General features: G+C 51.1%; 1 protein-coding gene across 11 annotated transcripts in view; it reads right to left on the bottom strand.

Annotated features, from left to right (window-relative positions):
* The window catches only part of LOC140397021 (paired box protein Pax-8-like), a 149,142-nt gene that overhangs the window by 36,882 nt on the left and 88,959 nt on the right, over nucleotides 1-23,301 (bottom strand). For all 11 annotated transcript variants that reach the window (XM_072486059.1, XM_072486062.1, XM_072486063.1 and 8 more), the window contains one exon: nucleotides 21,176-21,299. In XM_072486059.1, the coding sequence (XP_072342160.1) occupies nucleotides 21,176-21,299 (124 nt within the window). The remainder of the gene's footprint in view (nucleotides 1-21,175; nucleotides 21,300-23,301) is intronic.

The following is a 23,301-nucleotide window of genomic DNA, read 5'->3' as shown; positions in this document are numbered from 1 at the left end:
AACTTGTTGCTATCCTGAAAATGTCCTTCTTATTCCAATCTGTCTCCTAGCAGTTAGCCAATCCTCTGTCCATGCTCATATATTACCCCCAACACCATGAACTCATCTTATTTTTTAAAAATAAACTTAGAGCACCCAATTATTTTTTTCCAATTAAGGGGCAATTTAGCGCGGCCAATCCACCTAACCTGCACATCTTTGGGTTGTGGGGGCGAAACCCACGCAGACACGGGGAGAATGTGCGAACTCCACACGGACGGTGACCCAGGGCCGGGATTCGAACCCGGGTCCTCAGCGCCACAGTCCCAGTGCTATCCACTGCGCCACAAGCCGCCCAACTCTTATCTTATTAAGTAACCTTTCGTGCGGTCGCTTATCGAATGCGTTTTGAAAAGTCATAGTATATTATATCTACTGGGTCTCCATCATTTACCCTGCTCATTTCCACCTGGAAGAATTCTAATAAACTTGTCAGGCATGGTTTCCTCTTCAGAAGCTATGCTGGATCTGCCATAATATCTGCTGGATATTATGCATTTCTAAATGCTCTGCTATGACATGTTTTGTAATGGACTCGAACATTTTCCCAATGTCAAACGTTAAGCTAACTGGCCTATAGTTATTTAGTTTTGTCTCCCTTCTTTCTTGAATAGAATTGTTACCGTGGCAGTTTTCCAATCCTTTGGGACTTTTCCTGAATTTTAAGATTCTTGGAAGATTACTGTCAGTGCATCCACTATTGCTGTAGCTGCTTCCTGTAATATCCTGGGATGTACTAGTGGACTTATTGGCATTTAGTTCCATTAGCTTCCCTGGTACTTTTTCTCTGGTGATAGTTATTGTATTTATTTCCTCCCAGCTCACCTCCCCCCTTTCTAATTTAATATTTTTGAAATATTATGAGTGTCTTCCACCGTGAACATGACGCAAAGGATTTGTTTAACTCCTCTGCCACTTCCTGGCTCCCTGTTATTAGGGGCTGGTTTAGCACAGGGCTAAATCGCTGGCTTGGAAGGCAGGCCAGCAGCACGGTTCAATTCCCGTACCGGCCTCCCCGAACAGGCGCCAGAATGTGGCGACGAGGGGCTTTTCACAGTAACTTAATTTGAAGCCTACTTGTGACAATAAGCCATTTTCATTTCATTATTTCCGCAGTTTCATTCTATATAGTGGCCAATGTTCACTTTGGCCTTATTCTTCCTACTTGTACGTTTAAAGAAGCTCTTGCTGTCCGTTTTTAGATTATTGCGAATTTACCCTTACAATTTATCTTTTTGGTCATCTTCTTTTGGTTTTTAATTTTTCCCTGTCCTTCCTCTATCTTATGTCGCGCTACAGGCACGATTATCCGGCCTTGTTGCTCTCGCTCGAGCGCAACGGGGTCGTTGAATTGCGGGAAAGGCCGAAAACGAGAACAGCACCGGCGCCAAACAGTTTGTGATGCAACTGGCCTGTTCCCGTAGGCGAAATCGGGAGTCCGCTGTAGCGCGGCGCCAAACCGCCTATCACCACTTAAGCCCTTTTCCATACAATTAACGGGAGTGACCCCATATCCAACGGCCTCCCATCATTCAGCGGCCTCCCCAGCAAGTGGTCACGCTAGCGCCAATTAGTACTCCTTTTTAAAAATGTGAACCTGGCGGAAGGGCTTCTCCTGGGAGCCAAAGAGGTAAGTGGCCATCTTTGCTCACAGGAAAAGAGCCCGAGGACGCTCGGCTTGTCACCCCAGTGCTCTGAGGGGGGGGGGTGGGGGACCCTCTGCCGGGATGGGCCGCCATGGGAGAGTGAGGGGGGGAGGCGCTGGAGGGGGGATGCCAAACCCGAGATTTGTCTACTCGTTCCGGGGGGGGGGGGCGGGGGGCAACCCTTGTGTGCAATCGTCTGCCCCACGGACCACCCATAACCCCCACTGACTGCCGAGACTGGAGGCTATCGCTCATAGGGAACTGGCAATCATGTCTAAGTGAGCACTTCACATCGCACAAGTGGATCCCCGTGGGTGAGGGGGCTATGTATGTCCGAATGGTATGTTGCCTCCCGGATGCACGGGTCAGGGATGTCTCAGATCGGCTGCAGGACATACTGAAGGGGGAGGGTGAACAGCCAGTTGTCATGGTGCATTTATGCACCAACAATATAGGTAAAAAACAGGATGAGGTTCCACAATCAGAATTTAGGGAGTTAGGAGATAAGTTAAAAAGTAGGACCTCAAAGATAGTAATCTCAGGATTGCTACCAGTGCCACGAGACAGTCAGAGTAGAAATTCAAGAATAGTCAGAATGAATACGTGGCCTGAGAGATGATGCAGGAGGGGAGGGGTTCAGATTTTTGGGACATTGGAACCGGTTCTGGGGGCGGTGGGACCATTACAAATTGGATGGTCTACACCTGGGCAGGACTGGAACCAATGTCCGAGGGGGTGCTTTTGCTGACACTGTTGGGGAGGTTTTAAACTAATGTGGCAGGGGGATGGGAACCAGATTAGGAAGTTAGAGGTCAGTAAAGAGGCAGCAACTAAAGCCAGTAAGATACTAGATAATCAACTCAGTGTGACTAACGGGAAGGGTAGACAGGAAAGAGATGATGAACACAAAGGGACAGATGGTCTAAGGTGCATTTGTTTTAATGCGAGAAGCGTAGCAGGTAAGGCAGATTAATTTAGGGCTTGGATTAGTACCTGGGAATATGATTATCATAGAATTTACAGTGCAGAAGGAGGCCATTCGGCCCATCAAGTCTGCACCGGCTCTTGGAAAGAGCACCCTACCCAAGGTCAACACCTCCACCCTATCCCCATAACCCAGTAACCCCACCCAACACTAAGGGCAATTTTGGACACTGAGGGCAATTTAGCAAGGCCAATCTACCTAACCTGCACATCTTTGGACTGTGGGAGGAAACAGGAGCACCCGGAGGAAACCCACGCACACACGGGGAGGATGTGCAGACTCCGCACAGACAGTGACCCAAGCTGGAATCGAACCGGGGACCCTGGAGCTCTGAAGCAATTGTGCTATCCACAATGCTACCGTGCTGCCCCCAGGATGTTATTGGTATTACTGAGACTTGGTTGAGGGAAGGGCAAGACTGGGAACTAAATATCCCAGGGTATGGATGCTTCAGGAGGGATAGAGAGGGAGGTAAAAGGGGTGGAGGAGTTGGATTACTGGTCAGAGATGATATCACAGCTGTGATTAAGGAGGGCACGATGGAGGATTCGAGCACTGAGGCAATATGGGTAGAGCTAAGAAATAGGAAGGGTGCAGTAACATTATTGGGACTTTACTACAGGCCTCCCAAAAGCGAGCGTGAAGTAGAGGTACAAATATGTGGACAGATTATAGAAAAATGTACGAGCAATAGGGTGGTCGTGATGGGAGATTTTAACTTCCCCAACGTTGAATGGGACTCATGTAGTGTTGGAGGCATAGATGGAGCAGAATTTGTAAGGAGCATCCAGGAAAGTTTTTTAGAGCAGTATGTAAATAGTCCAACTCGCGAAGGGGCCATACTGGACCTGGTATTGGGGAATGATCCCGGCCAGGTGGCTGAAGTTTCAGTCGGTGATTACTTTGGGAATAGCGATCACAATTCCGTAAGTTTTAGAATACTCATGGACAAAGACGAGAGTGGCCCTAAAGGAAGAGTGCTAAATTGGGGAAAGGCCAAGTATAACAAAATTCGGCAGGAGCTTGGGAATGTAGATTGGGAGCAGCTGTTTAAGGGTAAATCCACATTTGAAATGTGGGAATCTTTTAAGGAAAGGTTGATTAGAGTGCAGGACAGACATGTCCCTGTGAAAATGAAGGCTAGAAATGGCAAGATTAGGGAACCATGGATGACGGGTGGAATTGTGAGACTAGCTAAGATGAAAAAGCAAACATACATAAGATCTTGGTGACTTAAAACTGATGAAGCTTTGGAGGAATATCCGACAAATCTCAAACGCGCAATTAAAGAGGGCTAAAAGGGGTCATGAAATATCTTTGACTAACAGGGTTAAGGAAAATCCCAAAGCCTTTTATTCGTATAAAAGGAGCAAGAGGGTAACTAGAGTAAGGATTGGCCCACTCAAAGACAAAAGAGGAAATTTATGCGTGGAGTCAGAGGAAATGGGTGAGATTCTTAATGAGTACTTTGCATCGGTATTCACCAAGGAGAGGGACATGATGGATGTTGAGGCTAAGGATGGATGTTTAAATACTCTAGGTCAAGTCGGCATAAGGAAGGGGGAAGTTTTGGGTATTCTAAAAGCATTAAGGTGGACAAGTCCCCAGGTCCGGATGGGATCTATCCCAGGTTACTGAGGGAAGCGGGGGACAAAATAGCTGGGGCCTTAACGGATATCTTTGCAGCATCCTTGAGCACGGGTGAGGTCCCGGAGGACTGGAGAATTGCTAATGTTGTTCCTTTGTTTAAGAAGGGTAGCAGGGATAACCCAGGGAATTATAGACCTGTGAGCTTGATGTCAGTGGTAGGCAAACTGTTGGGGAAGATACTGAGGGATAGGATCTATTCACATTTGGAAGAAAATAGACTTATCAGTGATAGGCAGCATGGTTTTGTGCAGGGAACGTCATGTCTTACAAACCTAATAGAATTCTTTGAGGAAGTGACAAAGTTAATTGATGAGGGAAGGGCTGTAGATGTCATATACATGGACTTCAGTAAGGCGTTTGATAAAGGTTCCCATGGCAGGTTGATGGAAAAGTGAAGTCGCATGGGGTTCAGGGTGTACTAGCTAGATGGATAACGAACTGGCTGGGCAACAGGAGACAGAGAGTCGGTGGAAGGGAGTGTCTCAAAATGGAGAAAGGTGACTAGTGGTGTTCCACAGGGATCCGTGCTCGGACCACTGTTGTTTGTGATATACATAAATGATCTGGACGAAGGTATAGGTGGTCTGATTAGCAAGTTTGCAGATAGCGAGGAGGACTGTCAGAGAATACAGCAGAATATAGATAGATTGGAGAGTTGGGCAGAGAAATGGCAGATGGAGTTCAATCCAGGCAAATGCGAGGTGATGCATTTTGGAAGATCTAATTCAAGAGCGGACTATACGGTCAATGGAAGAGTCCTGCGGTAAATTGATGTACAGAGAGATCTGGGAGTTCAGGTCCATTGTACCCTGAAGGTGGCAACGCAGGTCGATAGAGTGGTCAAGAAGGCATACAGCATGCTTGCCTTCATCGGACAGGGTATTGAGTACAAGAGTCGGCAGGTCATGTTACAGTTGTATGGGACTTTGGTTAAGCCACATTTGGAATACTGCGTGCAGTTCTGGTCGCCACATTACCAGACGGATGTGGATGCTTTAGAGAGGGTGCAGAGGAGGTTCACCAGGATGTTGCCTGGTATGGAGGGTGCTAGCTGTGAAGAAAGGTTGAGTAGATTAGGATTGTTTTCGTTGGAAAGACGGAGGTTGAGGGGGGACCTGATTGAGGTCTACAAAATTATGAGAGGTATGGACAGGGTGGATAGCAACAAGCTTTTTCCAAGAGTGGGGGTGTCAATTACAAGGGGTCATGATTTCAAGGTGAGAGGAGAAAGGTTTAAGGGAGATGTGCGTGGAAAGTTTTTTACGCAGAGGGTGGTGGGTGCCTGGAACGCTTTGCCAGCGGAGGTGGTAGAGGCGGGCACGATAGCATCATTTAAGATGCATCTGGACAGATATATGAACGGGCGGGGAACGGAGGGAAGTAGATCCTTGGAAAATAGGCGACAGGTTTAGATAAAGGATCTGGATCGGCGCAGGCTGGGAGGGCCGAAGGGCTTGTTCCTGTGCTGTAATTTTCTTCGTTCGTTGTTCTTATGCAGCATGTGGGAATTATTACCTGGCATCCCAATCAGACCTGGACACTGAACACTGTGCTTGGACACTGCGGGAGGCAACATCACACACGCAACAGCCAACATCTGAACACCCAAGAGGAGGCACATCTCCGAGTCCAGGTAATGTTATGTGCAGGTGTCTGGGGTGCAGGATCTGGGGCCTGGTGAGGAGGCTCGCTGTGGCTGGAAGCGCTTAGGCTTGGCGTTGTGGGCAAGGGGAGAGAAAGGGGGGAATGGAGGGTCCCGGGGTGGGAGCCACTGTTGTTTGTCAGTCTAACACCCACTCCCAATTCCTATAGATTTTGAACGGTATGGACAGTATTTTGGACCCCGCCGAACTAGCCCTAATGGTGCTGCTGGCCGGCCAGGTAGCCAGACGGCGGAGACGCCAGCAGCTGCAGCGTTGACAGATGCTCGAGGTGGCGGCCCACGTGCCGGACCCCGCCCCACGCCCTGAGGACAAGGCCGTCCATCAGGCCAGGGAGGGACGCAGAGTGGGAGGCACGCGGCCTGAAAGGTTATGCAGGCAAGGTCTAATGTAGAGAAGTGTGAGGTGATTCACTTTGGAAGGAATAACAGGATTGCGGAATATTCGGCTAATGGTAAAGTTCTTGGAAGTGTGGATGAGCAGAGGGATCTAGGTGTCCATGTACATAGATCCCTGAAAGTTGCCACCCAGGTTGAGAGGGTTGTGAAGAAGGCCTATGGAGTGTTGGCCTTTATTGGTAGAGGGATTGAGTTCCGGAGTCGGGAGGTCATGTTGCAGCTGTACAGAACTCTGGTACGGCCGCATTTGGAGTATTGCGTACAGTTCTGGTCACCGCATTATAGGAAGGACGTGGAGGCTTTGGAGCGGGTGCAGAGGAGATTTACCAGGATGTTGCCTGGTATGGAGGGAAAATCTTATGAGGAAAGGCTGATGGACTTGAGGTTGTTTTCGTTGGAGAGAAGAAGGTTAAGAGGAGACTTAATAGAGGCATACAAAATGATCAGGGGGTTAGATAGGGTGGACAGTGAGAGCCTTCTCCCGCGGATGGAAATGGCTGGCACGAGGGGACATAGCTTTAAACTGAGGGGTAAGAGATATAGGACAGAGGTCAGAGGTAGGTTCTTTACGCAAAGAGTAGTGAGGCCGTGGGATGCCCTACCTGCTACAGTAGTGAACTCGCCAACATTGAGGGCATTTAAAAGTTTATTGGATAAACATATGGATGATAATGGCATAGTGTAGGTTAGATGGCTTTTGTTTTGTGGGCCGAAGGGCCTGTACTGCGCTGTATCATTCTATGTTCTATATAAGGTCACCGCAGCCCTGAACGTTTAGGCCTTGGGGTCATTCCAGGGCTCGAGCGGGGGCCTGTGTGGCACCTCGTATGCCACCGCCCACAGGTCTGTTTACCGCCCACAGGTCTGTTTACCGCCCACTGGTCTGTTTGCCCGGGCGGTAAACGAGACAAACCTTGACATGGACCAAGCCGAACAAGATGCCCGAGCGGCAGGATTCTCCACCATCGTCAGGTGGCCCCAGGTCCAGGGGCCGATGGGTGGCACGCATGTCCCCTTGCGTTCACCAGGTCAGCTGGGAGTGCTCTACGCTAACAGGAAATGGGGTTCCACTCCCTGAACATACAATTCCTGCGTGAGGCTCATGCACGCTTCCTAGAGAGTGTGCACGGCAGCCTCATGCTGGGGCAGTCAGACATCCCCTGCCTCTTCGAGGACCACCCCAGGATGGACGGCTCGCTCTTGGCGGACAAGGGCACATTAGGAGCTGGCCAATGACGCCAGTCCCGAGATCGGACACCGAAGCAGCGACCCAATATCGCGAGGCCCCCGGGCTGTATTGAGCGGTGCATCGGACTTCTCCAATGCCTCGACTGTTCTGGTGGTGACCTGCATTCCCCCCCCCCCCCCACCCCTCCAGAGGGCCACCCGCCTTGAGGTGGTCTGCTGTGCCCTCCACAACCTTGCACAGCAGTGGGGCGACGTGCTGGGGGTTGGAGGCAAGGAACGTGTGCCCACCGAGGCGGTAGGACGAGAGCGGCAGGGGGGCCTGGAGGATGATCCCGTGGAGGAATTGGAGGAGCAAGCCGGAGGCTGCGGGGCAGGCAGCGGCGGCGAGGGCTCGGCAAGCCCGGAGGAGCAGCGAGGCCCCTCATCCTCGCCCACTTCACGTAGGCCGAGGCCCGTCATCGATACCGTACCCAGCCCCCGGCGCCACTTGCCACCCAGCCAGGTTGGCGTGACTGTGTTTACATCGTCAGTCGGTCACTGTCGAGGGCCGGGAATGGTGGTGAGAATCCGCAGAGAGCTGAGCGCCAGTTCCCCTACTCCGATGCCATTCAGAGTTCTGCCTGTCTGCCAGGAGCTCGCTCACACCCATCACCTGCTCACGGTGTGCCCGGGGAGATGCCTGGAGGGATGGGCCAAGGATTCGGAGCGCGGGCCGCATTGCCGAGGTGAGTGATAGCGACGGCATATTGCTTGTGGGCAAGGGCTTTTCAATGTGTCATAGGCGTCCAACAATTCGCCACTCTCCCAATGGTGCCACCCTACGCACCCTACCACCCCCCAGCCCCCTGCCCTCAGTGCTCCTTCCCTGCGCAACCACTTCGTCTGGGTGTGTCCCAGGATGCACTTCTGAGGTGCTTGACACTTCCCGAGGCCTTCGATGCCCCCTGCTGGAAGTGCTCTGGGGGCCCTGGGGGCTGGAAGGCCCCGGCGCACTTGACGGCATACGCACAGCCCTGCCCCCCTGCCACCTCAGGACGCAGCCTCATCAGAGGGGTGGAATTTGGGGAACTGGTTGCCACTGCCCCCACTCGGGGGCACCCAGCGCCCTCTCCTCCTGCCCGTTCCCCCCCCTCCCCCCCGTAGGGCCCTGGAGCGCACCTCGGGGCAAGGGGCAGTTGGCTCGAGCCCCCGCCTGTCCCTGCGTCCTCTGGTACTGCCAACCCTGGCAGTCTGCGCCATCGTGTCGATGCCCTCGCCGATGCCCCTCAGTGATTGTGCCCATGCTCTGCAGCGCCTCAGCAATACCCTTCTGAGAGTGGCATACGTCCCACGGAGCCTCATCAAGGTCAGCCTAGTGCCCCTACTCATCCCCCAGCGGATCGTACATTCGACCGAGACCCTCACCCTCACCGACTGGGCGACACCGTGGACATCGTGAGGAATGGTGCCAACGCCGTGCGTCAGAGGCCTTCCACCGCGGTCGCCACCCACGCATTGCCAGCACCATCTCCTGCGCACGTAGCCTCCGCGGTTCCTCCAATCGGCCTGCTGGGGTGTCACTGACATCTCCCTCCGAATGTCCCGCATCAGGCTGGGACCCAGCAGCCCTCCGACTCCTGCCTCGCCTGGGGGGGGGTCCCTGCCTCCTCCAGATGTGCGGCAACAACTGTCACCAGGTTGTGCCCCAGACGTCTGTCCGCTAACGTTTCCCACTGAGGTGCGCGTGTCTGCTCTGGTGGGGGGTCTGGATGAGAGCTGTGGCCCGCGATCACAGTCGGTATGACAACTCATGGAGACAGACCCTCCAGGCGGATCCCGGGGGGTCACCGCTGTGACCTGCGCCAACCTCCGCGTTGGGGGCAGCTCTGCCCTCGGCCACCCCAGGGCGCATTCCTCGGGGGGCGGTGAGGGTTTCTGTGTCCGGCACACTCCCGCCAGTCTCGGCCGCCTCCCAGCGATTGTGGAAGAGCTGACCTGGCGGAGACCCAAAGAGGGCATCGGTAGCCGCACGCGTGGTTCACGGGGGTGGGGGAGGGCAGGGTGGTGAAGGATGGGTTGGTGGGGGGGGGGTAAAGGGAGGATTGGGGGCCGCATGGAGGGTTGGGGGGGGTAAAGGATGCTCACGTGGGGGCGGAAAGGTCTTAGGGTCTTTGGGGTAGGGGGCGCTGTTGGTGCCAACGCACCCGTGTTGCCCGTTTTAGGTTGTTGGCCTTCTTTCGACATTGGTGGTCAGCCTTCCATTGTCACGCCCCCACAGCTCTTAGCCACCGCCACTTCATCCCAGGCGGCAGTGACTGCCCTGTGGCTCACCCTCCGGGTCACTCAGGACACCTCTCCTGTTCTCCACCGCGTTGGGGTGCATCCCCGAACCGTGGGCCGGGCCGCCTCGGCGCCATGGCTGCGAGCTGAGAGGGGTGGCTGTGTAACGCTTGCTCTAGTTAGTGGGGGCGCTGGCGCGCGCAGTCCCGGCGAATTGGCTGGCGAGCCTTCATTTGCGGCAAGAAGCCTTGTGGGCCCTCGTTAAGTGGACTCAGCAACGTTGACTCGCATTCCCAGCCTCGTCAGGCCGAACAGAAGGAAGCGCGCGGCAGTTCCCGCTTGCTACCACACTGAGAAAGCGTTCCGGAGAATCGTGCCTTTTTCCTGTAAGTTTAATACTCTCCTTCGCTTCCTTTGTTCACCATGATTGATGAATCCCCTTCCGAGAATCCTTCTTCCTCACTGGGATATATCTGTGTTTGTGAATCATGGACTATTTTCATAACATCTGCCAATGTTGGTCCTGTGGTCGTCGCCACTGTTTGTGTGGTACGTATATGAGAGGTAATACGGTAAGGCTCCTGTACTACAGGTACGGGGGTAGATCCCTGCCTGCTGGCTCCGCCCAGTAGGCGGAGTATAAATGTGTGTGCTCACCGAGCTGCAGCCATTTCGGTAGCAGCTACAGGAGGCAACACATCTCTGCTTAATAAAGCCTCGATTACTCTCTACTCTCATCTCGTCGTGATTGATAGAGCGTCACGTCTTCACTGCTAAACTCATTTCCGAGTCCACTCCAGCCAACTTTACCCACCGTTCTTTTGCAATTGCCCTTATTTAAGTGTAGCACAGTTGGTTCTGAGTCCGGTTTCACACACTCAAATTGAATGCTGAATTCTACCATGTTATGGTTACTGCTTACTAGGGGACCTTTTACTCTGAGATTATTTATCAAACGTGCCTCGTTACACACTACCCAATCCAAAATAGCCTGATCCCTGATTAGACCCACAACATATTGTTCTAGGAAATTGCCCTGGATGGACACTGTGAATTCTTCCTGATCTACCTCTGCCAATTTGTTTGTCCCAATCTAAAGCCACCCCCGATTAAAATAACGCTGGTGTTTCACTCCAGACTTTCCTGAAAAGAAATGAAGGGCCATTCACTTACCTTCAGGGGCTGGTAGGGACTCAGGGAGCTTCACACAGTCTTCGCTTCGGCTATGGGCCCCCGCACTTCCGTTGCCGAGTCCGCGTTGGACCGAAGAATCACGGGAGCAGCTCTGGGCCAGATTTGGGCGTAAACCTCAATTCTCCGCTCCCGCGCCAAACCCGATTTTGACGGGGGACTGCGGAGATTGTCTTTTTACATGCCTTTATCATCTCCTGATTTATTCCCTGACCGTCCTTATTTATATAGTTGGGTCATATCCCACACTCCAATCTTCCAGGACTGTTGCAGAGTGGACAGAATTTGGGACGGTGAATGTATAAGTCACGGATTCATTGAACTGTACAGAGTTAGATAATAGTTGCAAAGCGACACTCTGTGGAACAGATTGGCTAAAATATATTTCGATTCATAGAATTTACAGTGCAGAAGGAGGCCATTCGGCCCATCGAATCTGCACCGGCCCTTACAAAGAGCACCCTACTGAAGCCCTCATATGTACCCTATCCCCATAACCCCCACTTAATATTTTTGGGGACACTAAGGGCAATTTAGCACGGCCAATCCACCTCACCCGCACATCTTTGGACTGTGGGAGGAAACCGGAGCACCCGGAGGAAACCCACGCACACACGGGGAGGACGTGCAGACTCCGCACAGACAAGTGACCCAGCCGGGAATCGAACCTGGGACCCAGGAGCTGTGAAGCAACGGTGCTAACCACTATGCTACCGTGCTGCCCTTCACTTCGTACTGAGGATCAATGTAAGGTTCGAGGGTATGAAAGTTTAACTTATGTCGGCTAAGGGATGACAAGACATTGAGGTCACGAAAGTGAAATGTCTGCCCTGACGCAATCTCTATTGAAGATACGTTTGCTGTTATGTCGGCATAACTCAAACTGTATGTACGTGGAGCACGATGAAGCAATGAGTTTTGCAAAGTCAGTGAATCTGCAGTTTATCCAATTGTATCCTCATAGAATTAGAGAGAAAAAAAGTAAATTGTCTTCAAGCTGCACAGACAATTGGCTCACCCGTGAAAAAGATTTAAATCCTTAAAAGGTTGCAGGCGTGGTTCGAGCGTAATACGCACAGATCATCGAAGAGATCAGTACAGAATGAGAAAAGTATTGAAGGCCATTGACACATTGATTGCAGCCCATCGAATTTAATAAGGGAGTTTGCTATGAATCTTAAGGTATGGGACAAAAGGGCAGCATGGTGTCACAGTGGTTAACACTGCAGTCTCGCGGCACCGAGGTCCCAGGTTCGATCCCCGCTCTGGGTCACTGTCCGTGTGGAGTTTGCACATTCTCCCCGTGTCTGCGTGGGTTTCGCCCCCACAACCCAAAGATGTGCATGTTAGGTGGATTGGCTGCGCTAAATTGCCCCTTAATTGGGAAAACTGAATTGGGTACTCTAAAAAAATTTTTTTAAGTAATGGGACAAAGACAGAAATATTTTTATTTTATACTTAATAGGTATGGCAATCAGACTTAGGATTCTTCTACTCCAAGATCGTCACGGGTGGGGCGCGGACAATATAAAGGTCTGTTGACCTCGGGTGGGAACCTTCCGGGCGACGGCAGGCGTGCCAGATGGAGAACCCCGCCCTTAGTCTTTCCGCGAAAGTACATGGCAAGGACAAAAGCGTGATTGTAGATAAAGTCATGGAGTAATGGATATGAACCAGACTTGGAGCACCGGCTAACGTTCTGACTGATAACTCAGGGGTATTTGCGAATAACAAGTTGAGAACCAGATGTGAAGACTTGACCATTTTAACAGTGGACTCTGACAGACATCATTTGGTGATCAGTGAAATACTGCACAAAGGGGGCTGGTTTAGTACAGGGCTGAATCGCTGGCTTTGAAAGCAGACCAAGGCAGGCCAGCAGCACGGTTCAATTCCCGTACCAGCCTCCCCGAACAGGTGCCAGAATGTGGCGACTAGGGGCTTTTCACAGTAACTTCATTTGAAGCCTACGTGTGACAATAAGCCATTTTCGTTTCATTTCAAAATATTAGTAGATCAACCAAATTGTAAGTGGATAATTGCATTGGTAGGGGCGGTGAATGCAAATAATCTGATGGCTCGAGGGTTTGGTCTTGAGCAACTGGCCAATGGGAGGAATCCCAAATTGCCTTCTGTCGCAGTCTCCGAAGCATTGCTGGCTCCACAATTAATTGTCTTTTTTCTGCACGTTTGAATGCCTTACATGCAGGGAGGTATTTCATCAAGGCTAAAATCTCAGGAAATATTTGGCGAGCTGAAGGTAACATAATAAAAATAATCTTTATTGTCACAAGTGGGCTTACATTAACACTGCAATGAAGTTACTGTGAAAATCCCCTCGTCGCCACATTCCGGCGCCTGTTCGGGTCACAGAGGGAGTATTCAGAATGTCCAATTCACCCAACAAGCACGTCTTTCGGGACTTGTGGGAGGAAACCGGAGCACCCGGAGGAAACCCACGCAGACACGGGGGAGGACGTGCAGACTCCGCACAGACAGTGACCCAAGCCGGGAATCGAACCCGGGACCCTGGAGCTGTGAAGCAACAGTGCTATCCGCTTGTGCTGCCCCCAACCAGTCATCTGAAGTTGCAGAAGGCCATGTCCCAGTGAACCATTGTGCCATCCCTCTGTATGTTGGAATGAAGAGTAATGCAAACATACGTACAACGATAGACAAGTAAAGGTCTTCTGATCCAGCCAGCCTTTCCCACACAATTGTGACACATTTTCAAAGATCATGTGAAACTGTGTGAGATTGACTTTAATTCTGGGGATTTGGTGCATTAGAGAGAGGACAATAAGGAATGACAAGTTTCTAGTAAGGTAAATAGGTGTGATGTTCGGACAGTAGTTATCCAACAGTGTAATAAAACTATTATTCAGGAATAATAGTTCATGCATATTCCCGAATATATGAATGGGTGGGAACGGAAGGATACGGACTCCGTAAGTGCTCACGGTTTTAGTTGAGGCAGGTACCATGGTCGGCACGGGCTTGGAGGGCCGAAGGGCCTGTTCCTGTGCTGTAATGTTCTTTGTTCGTTGTTCATGAACCTTCTCAAACTTGCCCCCCGCCTGAGGTGTGGTGATCCTCAGGTTAAATCCCCACCTGTCAGCCCTCCCCCCTCAAAGTGGAAGGCAGCCTATTGTCATCTGGGAGTTTGGCGACTTTAAATCTATTAAGGTTCAATCGCACATTTAATCGGGATTAATTGCAAACTCAAAGGGCTGGATTCTCCGACCCCCCACCGGGTCGGAGGATCGCCAGGGGGCGGCGTGAATCCCGCCCCACCGACGGGGTCTGCTGAATTCTCCGGCGCCGGTTTTCGGGGGGGGGCCGGCAATTCTCTGGGCCCTGATGGGCCGAGCGGCCGCCCGTTTTCGGCTAGTCTCGTCGGCGTGGATTATGACAGGCGGGACCTGACTTAGAGGGCGGCTAGCGGACTCCTCGCGGAGGGGGGAGGGGCGCGGGGGGATCTGGCTCCGGGGGGGGGGGGGGGGGCCCACGGTGGCCTGGCCCGCGATCGGGGAAGTAGACTGTGCAAATAATTAATGTTAACAAGTAAAATGGAAGTCTTGGGGTGTGTAAAAATCTCGGCTAAATAGTTAATAGCTATTCTGCTAATAGCTCGTACAAATATCAGCACGTCAGGTCACAAGAACTAGGAGCTGGAGTAGGCCATCAGGCCCCTCGAGCCTGCTCCACCATTCAATGAGATCATGGCTGATCTTTTGTGGACTCAGCTCCACTTTCTGGCCCGAACACCATAACCCTTAATCCCTTTAATCTTCAAAAAACTATCTTTCTTTATCTTGAAAACATTTAATGAAGGAGCCTCTACTGCTTCACTGGGCAAGGAATTCCATAGATTCACAACCCTTTGGGTGAAGAAGTTCCTCCTAAACTCAGTCCTAAATCTACTTCCCCTTATTTTGAAGCTCTGCCCCCTAGTTCTGCTTTCACCCGCCAGTGGAAACAACCTGCCCGCATCTATCCTATCTATTCCCTTCATAATTTTATGTTTCTATAAGATCCCCCCTCATCCTTCTAAATTCCAACGAGTACAGTCCCAGTCTACTCAACCTCTCCTCATAATCTAACCCCCTCAGCTCTGGGCTTAACCCAGTGAATCTCCCCTGCACACCCTCCAGCGCCAGTACGTCCTTTCTCAAGTAAGGAGACCAAAACTGAACACAATACTCCAGGTGTGGCCTCACTAACACCTTATACAATTGCAGCATAATCTCCCTCGTCTTAAACTCCATTCCTGTAGCAATGAAGGGCACGTGTCTCTAGAACTCAGAGAGAGATGTCCATGGAAAGAATCTGGTGCTTATGTGTCTCGCCAATCGTTGTAAATAGTTAATACATTTTTCCGTGTCCCTGGATGGGGGGCTCTTTCGGAGGGTCGGTGCAGACTTGATGGGCCGAATGGCCTCCTGCTGTACTGTAGGGATTCTCTGATAAGGGTCCACAGAATTGAGCAACGCAACTACTGTGGGACATGTGGGAAATGCTACCGGCAAATTTAAATAATGGTTAGATGTCCAAGATGATCGTCAAGGCGAGAGGTCTATGGACTGGAAGAATGGGGTAAAAGAATGGAGAGTAAAAAAGCACAGTGCAAGTTCTAATAGTGGGCCTCTTCCATTATGTTATGGGCCAGGGTTTAGAGAACCCCAAAGTGTATCATAGAATTCCCCTGACGCACAACTTTTACTAGATTGTGGTATGGGGAGCACACGGCCCACTCTACAGGTGTGGGACAGCAGAAATGGAAAAGTATTTTTTAAAGCAAAACAATGTTTATTCTCTGAACTCAAGTTAACCTTTTTAAAACATATAGTGAACATCTTAGCAACCATCAATTCAAATACAACCCCCAAAGAATACAACACAAAGTAATCCTTTAAGCTTTCCTCTTTAACATCCATACGACTTAAAAACAAAACCTTTATCAGAAGCACAGCAGGTTAAAGTCACGACTGAAAACATTTATAATTCTGAATTCACCAAATGATCAAGAGATAGTCTTTTGATGGCAGAGAGAACAGCAGTACACCTGCTCTGTCTGGCTTCAGCTCCAACACTGAACATGAAACTAAAACACACCCTGCAGCCTGCTCAAAAACGAAAGTAAAAAGCTGACAGGCAGCCCAGCTCCACCCACTCTCTGACATCACTGCAGTAGTAAACACCCATTTCTTAAAGGTACTCTCACTACAGATATTTATATACACACCCATTTATAAACACCCATTTCTTAAAGGTACTCTCACTGCAGATATTTATATACACACCCATTTATAAACACCCATTTCTTAAAGGTACTCTCACTACAGCTATTTATATACACACCCATTTATAAACACCCATTTCTTAAAGGTACTCTCACTACAGCTATTTATATACACACCCATTTATAAGCACCCATTTCTTAAAGGTACTCTCACTACAGCTATTTATATACACATCCATTTATAAGCACCCATTTCTTAAAGGTACTCTCACTACAGCTATTTATATACACACCTATTTATAAGCACCCATTTCTTAAAGGTACTCTCACTACAGCTATTTATATACACACCCATTTATAAGCACCCATTTCTTAAAGGTACTCTCACTACAGCTATTTATATACACACCCATTTATAAACACCCATTTCTTAAAGGTACTCTCACTACAGCTATTTATATACACACCCATTTATAAGCACCCATTTATTAAAGGTACTCTCACTACAGCTATTTATATACACACCCATTTATAAGCACCCATTTCTTAAAGGTACTCTCACTACAGCTATTTATATACACACCTATTTATAAGCACCCATTTCTTAAAGGTACTCTCACATGACAATTAGAAAATGATTATTCACCAGTGAAAGAGCCACTGATCATGCATGAGAGAGATCTTTCAGTTGTTGCCTTAAACGACAGTGACGTTCATGTGGTTGGGAAGGCAATGTGCAATAACTGCGTGACGTGGGAACTGGTTGATCCCATTACGAGCTGCAGTTTAACACATCTACAGCAAGTGTTTGTTGCGCGAGGAATTTCGGCTCAAGAATTGATGAGCTGGAGTCTGAGCCTCCTGGCTGTTTTGTTTCACGAGGCCGTTACGCCGCCTAGATTGAGTATCTCAAATTTGGCCAGAGGTCAGGGGCAGCAGGGTGCGACTGCAAGTGAGGCAGGTGGAGGGATTCTGAATTCAGAAATGGGGGAGCCTCAGTTCTTGACCTTGTCCGACTGGTACGAGGTTCCTGCTTCCTGTGTGGACGAGGAAAGGTATTGTAGGCAGGCTGAGTTAGCTGGCCATTGCACCATGGTACAGGAGACTATTCAAGCAGAGGGGAGCAAGAAGACAAGTGTTAGTGGTAGGGGATTCAATAATTAGAGGCCCTGATAGCATCCTTTGCAGGCAGGGCCAGGCGGGGTGTGGTCCATGTTGGGACAAGCAACATAGGTAAGACTAGAAAAGAGGAACTGTTTGGGAAAAATCAGGATCTAGGAACAAGAACAGGTTCTTAAGGGTTGTACCCTCTGCATTATTACCCAAGCCACGTGCAAATTGGCATGGGGCTGAGAAAAACGACAACAATCTCTCCCTCAATGCCAGCAAAATTAAAGAGCTGGTCATTGACTTCAGGAAGCAAAGTACTGTACACACCCCTGTCAGCATCAACGGGGCCGAGGTGGAGATGGTTGACAGCTTCTAATTCCTGGAGGTGCACATCACCAACAATCTGTCCTGGGCCACCCACGTCGACGCTACCACCAAGAAAGCACAACAGCGCCTATACTTCCTCAGGAAACTCAGGAAATTCGGCATGTCCACATTAACTCTGACCAACTTTTACAGATGCACCACAGAAAGCATCCTATCTGGCTGCATCACAGCCTGGTATGGCTACTGCTCGGCCCAGGACCGCAAGAAACTTCAGAGAGTCGTGAAAGCCCAGTCCATCACACGAACCTGCCTCCCATCCATTGACTCCATCTACACCTCCCGCTGCCTGGGGGAAGCGGGCAGCATAATCAAAGATCCCTCCCACCCGGCTTACTCACTCTTCCAACTTCTTCCATCGGGCAGGAGATACAGACGTCTGAGAACACGAACGAACAGACTCAAAAACAACTTCTTCCCCGCTGTTACCAGCCTTCTAAACGACCCTCTTATGGACTGAACTGATCTCTCCACACATCTTCTCTACTGAGTATTACTGCACTCCGTATGAACAAAGAACAAAGAACAATACAGCACAAGAACAGGCCCTTCGGCCCTCCAAGCCTGTACCAATTATGATACCAACCTTGGCCAAAATCCTCATCGCTTCCGCGCGCCATATCCCTCTATACCCATCCCATCCATGTATTTGTCAAGGTGCCTCTCAATCCCGCCCTCTCAATTTTCTGGTTTTCCAGTGGTTAGCACTGTTGCCTCACGGCGTGGAGGACCCGGGTTCGAAACCGGCCCCGGGTCACTGTCCGTGTGGAGTTTGCACATTGTCCCCGTGTCTGCGTGGGTCTCACCCCCACAACCCAAAGATGGATAGGTGGATTGGCCACGCTAAATTGCCCCTTCATTGGAAAAAAAGAATTGGGCCTTTTAAATTTCTAAAAAAGCAGCAGTCCCCCACTAGTCATAGCCTGCCAAGCTGAGAATTAACCTTCTGTCCATTAACCTACTTTGAATCCGTACCAGTGCGTCCCCCAATTTTATGTTCCCTAATTCTATTTACAAACCTCCTGTGTGGAACCTTGGGCGAAATTCTCTGTAATCGGCGCGATGTCCGCCGACCTACGCCAAAAACGGCGCAAATCAGTCCGGTATCGCGCCGCCCCAAAGGTGCGGAATTCTCCGCACCTTGAGCGGCCGAGCCCTAACCTTGAGGGGCTAGGCCTGCGCCGGACTGATTTCCGCCCCGCCAGCTGGCGGGAAAGGCCTTTGGTGCCCCGCCAGCTGGCACGGAAATGACATTGCCGGGGGGGCGCAGCCGCTCACGGCATCCCCGCGCATGCGCAGTGGAGGGGGTCTCTTCCACCTCCGCCATGGTGGAGACCATGGCGAAGGCGGAAGGAAAAGAGTGCCCCCACGGCACAGGCCCGCCCGCGGATCGGTGGGCCCCGATCGCGGGCCAGGCCACCGTGGGGGCACCCCCCCGGGGCCAGAGCGCCCCACGCCCCCCCCCCCACAGGACCCCAGAGCCCGCCCGCGCCGCCTTGTCCCGCCGGTAAGAGAGGTAGTTTAATTTACGCCGGCGGGACAGGCATTTTAGCGGCGGGACTTCGGCCCATCTGGGCCGGAGAATCGCGCGGGGGGGCCCGCCAACCGGCGCGGCGCGATTCCCGCCCCCGCCGAATCTCCGGTGCCGGAGAATTCGGCAACCGGAGGGGTCGGGATTCACGCCAGCCCCCGCCGATTCTCTGACCCGACGGGGGGTCGGAGAATCCCGCCCCTTAACTGAAAATACAAATACACCTCATCCACTGGTTACCCCTTATTTATTCTGCTGGTTAAATTATCAAAAAACACAAGCTGGTTTGTCAAGCATAATTTTCCTTTTTATGAAGCCATGTTGGGCGGAATTTAATGGAAACATTTCTGTTCATTTGTGCCAGGTTTTTACGTGGAGTTTTCCATCGGCTTTGCGATCAAACAACACTTTTTTGGGTCCTGGGTGTTTCTCACCGGTTTAGCCCACACTTAGTGTACGATCCAATGGCCACGCTGCCTCTGAAAAGCAGTCCGCGTACGCGCAGCATGGCTGATAAAAGCTGGGAGACTATGCTCCCGGGGTGGACCCGCCTTGCGCGCTCCAACGTGAGCTGAGATCCCGCCCATTGTGGGTGCGGTCGCTTCCTCACAAATCTGCGGCCACGCTAGTCTCGCTCCAGCGTGCAGATTCCCAAGGTACCCGAATCTTTGGGATTCAGCCTCTTCGCATTTGAGACCTCGAGTGAGCGCTGATCAAGGCCTTTCAAACCCCCTTGAAGGGCAAACCCCCGGCCCAGGCGCAGAAAACGCCAACTTGGCACCTCCCCAATCTCTAAGTGAGCTCGTTGGTCCTCGACACTCACCACCCATTGGCAACGTCACCCCCTGCCCACCCTTCCCTCCCCCAACACATTGGGTAGCACAAGTGGATAGCACTGTTGCTTCACAGCGCCAGGGTCCCAGGTTCGATTCCCCGCTGGGTCACTGTCTGTGCGGAGTCTGCGCGTTCTCTCCCGTGTGTGCGTGGGTTTCCTCCGGGTGCTCCGGTTTCCTCCCACAGTCCAAAGACGTGCAGGTTAGGTGGTCTGGCCGTGATCAATTGCCCTTAGTGACCAAAAGGTTAGGATGGGTTATTGGGTTACAGGGATAGGGTGGAAGTGAGGGCTTAAGTGGGTCGGTGCAGACTCGATGGGCCGAATGGCCTCCTTCTGCACTGCATGTTCTAAAAAAAAGACATATGGTCACTACCCCGCACCCTCTCTACCCTCCACCCCTCAATGTGGATGCCCCACTATGGGGTTCTTGGAGGTTCTCCCTCCCTTTGAGGCCCACCCCATGCCCCCTTACAGCTCCCCACACCCTTCCTCCTATCTCCTTTCCTGGGACCCTTGGCAATGCCACCAGGCACCCGGACCGTGCTCCTGCCAGCTTGACAGTGCCACCCGGGCACCTTGGCACCGTTCGAGGGCGAGGGAGCCACTCTGCACGAACCCTGACCCCCCAATTTTGAGGCGCAAAACCGCGCCTGTTGTCTCGGCCCAACCCTCCCATTATTTTCCAAGTATGCACTTCCCACACCCCTCGTAATTAGATTGTAGAATTTCCCTGTTCCTGATTTAAGTCCGCCGTTTCCCATTTGCTCCCCTCCAATTTGTGGGATCAGCTCCCGAGTCTCGAGAATTTTGGGAGGTTGCCACCAATGCATCCACTATTTGCAATCGAATTTTAGAAGGAGTCGGAGACAGTCTGAATGGAAAGCCCTGAAGGTTGACATTGTGTGGTGTACAGTGGACCCCGCAATGTAAATATTCTCTGTCCTGTAGCAATTTACTACCTGCCACAGAGATGTCTTTAGCCATCGTTTAGCATGCTCTCATTTCCATATCTTTCCGTCCAGTTGCATCGCGGAGCTCTTTACAAAAAGTACTCACCCGTCAGCACTGAGTATGTCTGTGATCCAGTGATATTTCTGCCAATTGGAGCGCCCGAAGAGGCCAAGCTTGACTTCCCTTCATTGATTCCATTGTTTAAGGATGAAAGTGAATACAGAGGGGTCTGTAACATGAATAGTAATACAACAAGATTTAAGATACTTGCTGCCAAGGGAGACCATCAGCTTACAGCTGCATTTTACCTGTGCTATAAACTCAGATTACTACGTTCATGGTTTTGAACTTGCCTGCTCTCAATAACAGGTCTAACTGACGACTCATGGGGCCTCCTTGTTCGATGGCTCTGTGTTACCAATGAGCCAACTACTATCCTGGGAGCAGAAAACATTGGTAAAGCCACTGCCCGCATAGGTCACAGAACATACGGTGCAGAAGGAGGCCATTTGGCCCATCGAGTCTGCACCGACCCACTTAAGCCCTCACTTCCACCCCATCCCCGTAACCCCTCCTAACCTTTTTTTTGTGGACACTCAGGGCAATTTAGCGCGGCCAATCCACCTAACCTGCACGTCTTTGCACTGCGGGAGGAAGCCGGAGCACCCGGAGGAAACCCACGCAGACACGGGGGAGAACGTGCGGACTCCGCACGGGCAGTGACCCAGCGGGGAATCGAACCTGGGACCCAGGCGCTGTGAGGCCACAGTGCTGTCCACTTGTGCAACCATGTCGCCCAGGGTGCTATCGTGCCGGCCCTAATTGTCTAACCAAATAGTGTGTGTCTGCAGATTATTCCGGTATAACGGTGCTACCGTGCTGTCCATCTTCCATGGAAAGTCAAAAGAAATCTTACAGATAAGAACCCGAGACTCTCACACCACCGAAGGCGGCCATTTTCCCTGGTTGTTTGGGAGAACAATTTCGGCTCAAATCAAAGCTGTTTCTCCATTCTCTCTTTAATTCGCCTTTCGCGTATTCCTATGGAATCTGATCCTGCCGTGTTTTCAAACAGAAGGCCAAAACGCCACCTTTTTATAGAAATCAAGCTCATTGCAACCCCTTACCACACGAACCTCAATCCAACGCGATAATCAACAGAGTGGAGTTTTCTACCCCCACTCTCCTTGCTCAAGTGACAATAAGTGACACGTGAGTGCTTAAATTGTATCAAGCTTTCGGAAGCTGGGTCACCTGAGGTGGTCTTCACCTTAACTCACTTAGTCACTAACCCCTTTTTGAGCCAATACTTTCTGTACTGGGCGAGCAAGTCACATGAGTCCAGTCCTTGATCAAATGAGTCTCTTTGATTGGTGCTTCAGCAGATTATTGGAGTGTAGCACCGCCAAAATGACGCGAGGCAGGTTGAGGTAATGTCAATTGAAGGCTTTATTAAGCAGAACCTTATCCCCAGCAGCGTGGTTACAGAATGCAGCTGCTGAGGGAAATGGAGGGAAAAACTGGGTTCTTATACCGGCATTTCTGGGTGGAGTCCAGTAGGTGGCAGATCCTATCAGGACCTGGCATCCCTCCACCAATAGCCTGTCAACACGTGGTGTACCCCTAATACATACCACCACATGGAGGGAATGTTATTACCAGGGAGCTGGTTTGCAGGTCTGAGGACATATCTGCTACCAGATCTCTGATCATTTTTTAAATATAAATTTAGAGTACCCAATTCATTTTTTCCAACTAAGGGGCAATTTAGCGCGGCCAATCCACCGAGCCTGCACATCGTTGGGTTATGGAGGCGAGACCCACGCAGATGCGGGGAGAAGGTGCATACTCCACACGGACAGTGACCCAGAGCCGGGATCGAACCCGGGACCTCGGCGCCGTGAGGCAGCAGTGCTCATGATCTCGATCATTATAAGACAGGGAGGTGGCAATTATTCGCTCCCTGTTTCGTACTGGGCCCCATTGGCACCGTGCTCCACCGGCTGTCAAGGCCCGATTTATTTTAGGGGCACCATCTTAACGGACAGGCCGCGATCCACTCTGAGTCCGAGAAGCAGCTCTCCGCGGCGCGGCGTGGCCGATAAAAGCCGGGAGACTGCTCCCGGGATCCGCCGCGTGAGATCTAACGCGATCTCGTGAAACGTTGAGTTGTAAATCCCGCCCATTGTGGACGGGATAATTTTGGGGGGCAAATCTCCACATGGGAACGA

The sequence above is a fragment of the Scyliorhinus torazame genome, chromosome 20 (assembly GCF_047496885.1).
Source record: "Scyliorhinus torazame isolate Kashiwa2021f chromosome 20, sScyTor2.1, whole genome shotgun sequence".
NCBI classification, from domain to species: Eukaryota; Metazoa; Chordata; class Chondrichthyes; order Carcharhiniformes; family Scyliorhinidae; genus Scyliorhinus; species Scyliorhinus torazame.
This window is presented reverse-complemented; position numbering and strand designations above follow the sequence as displayed.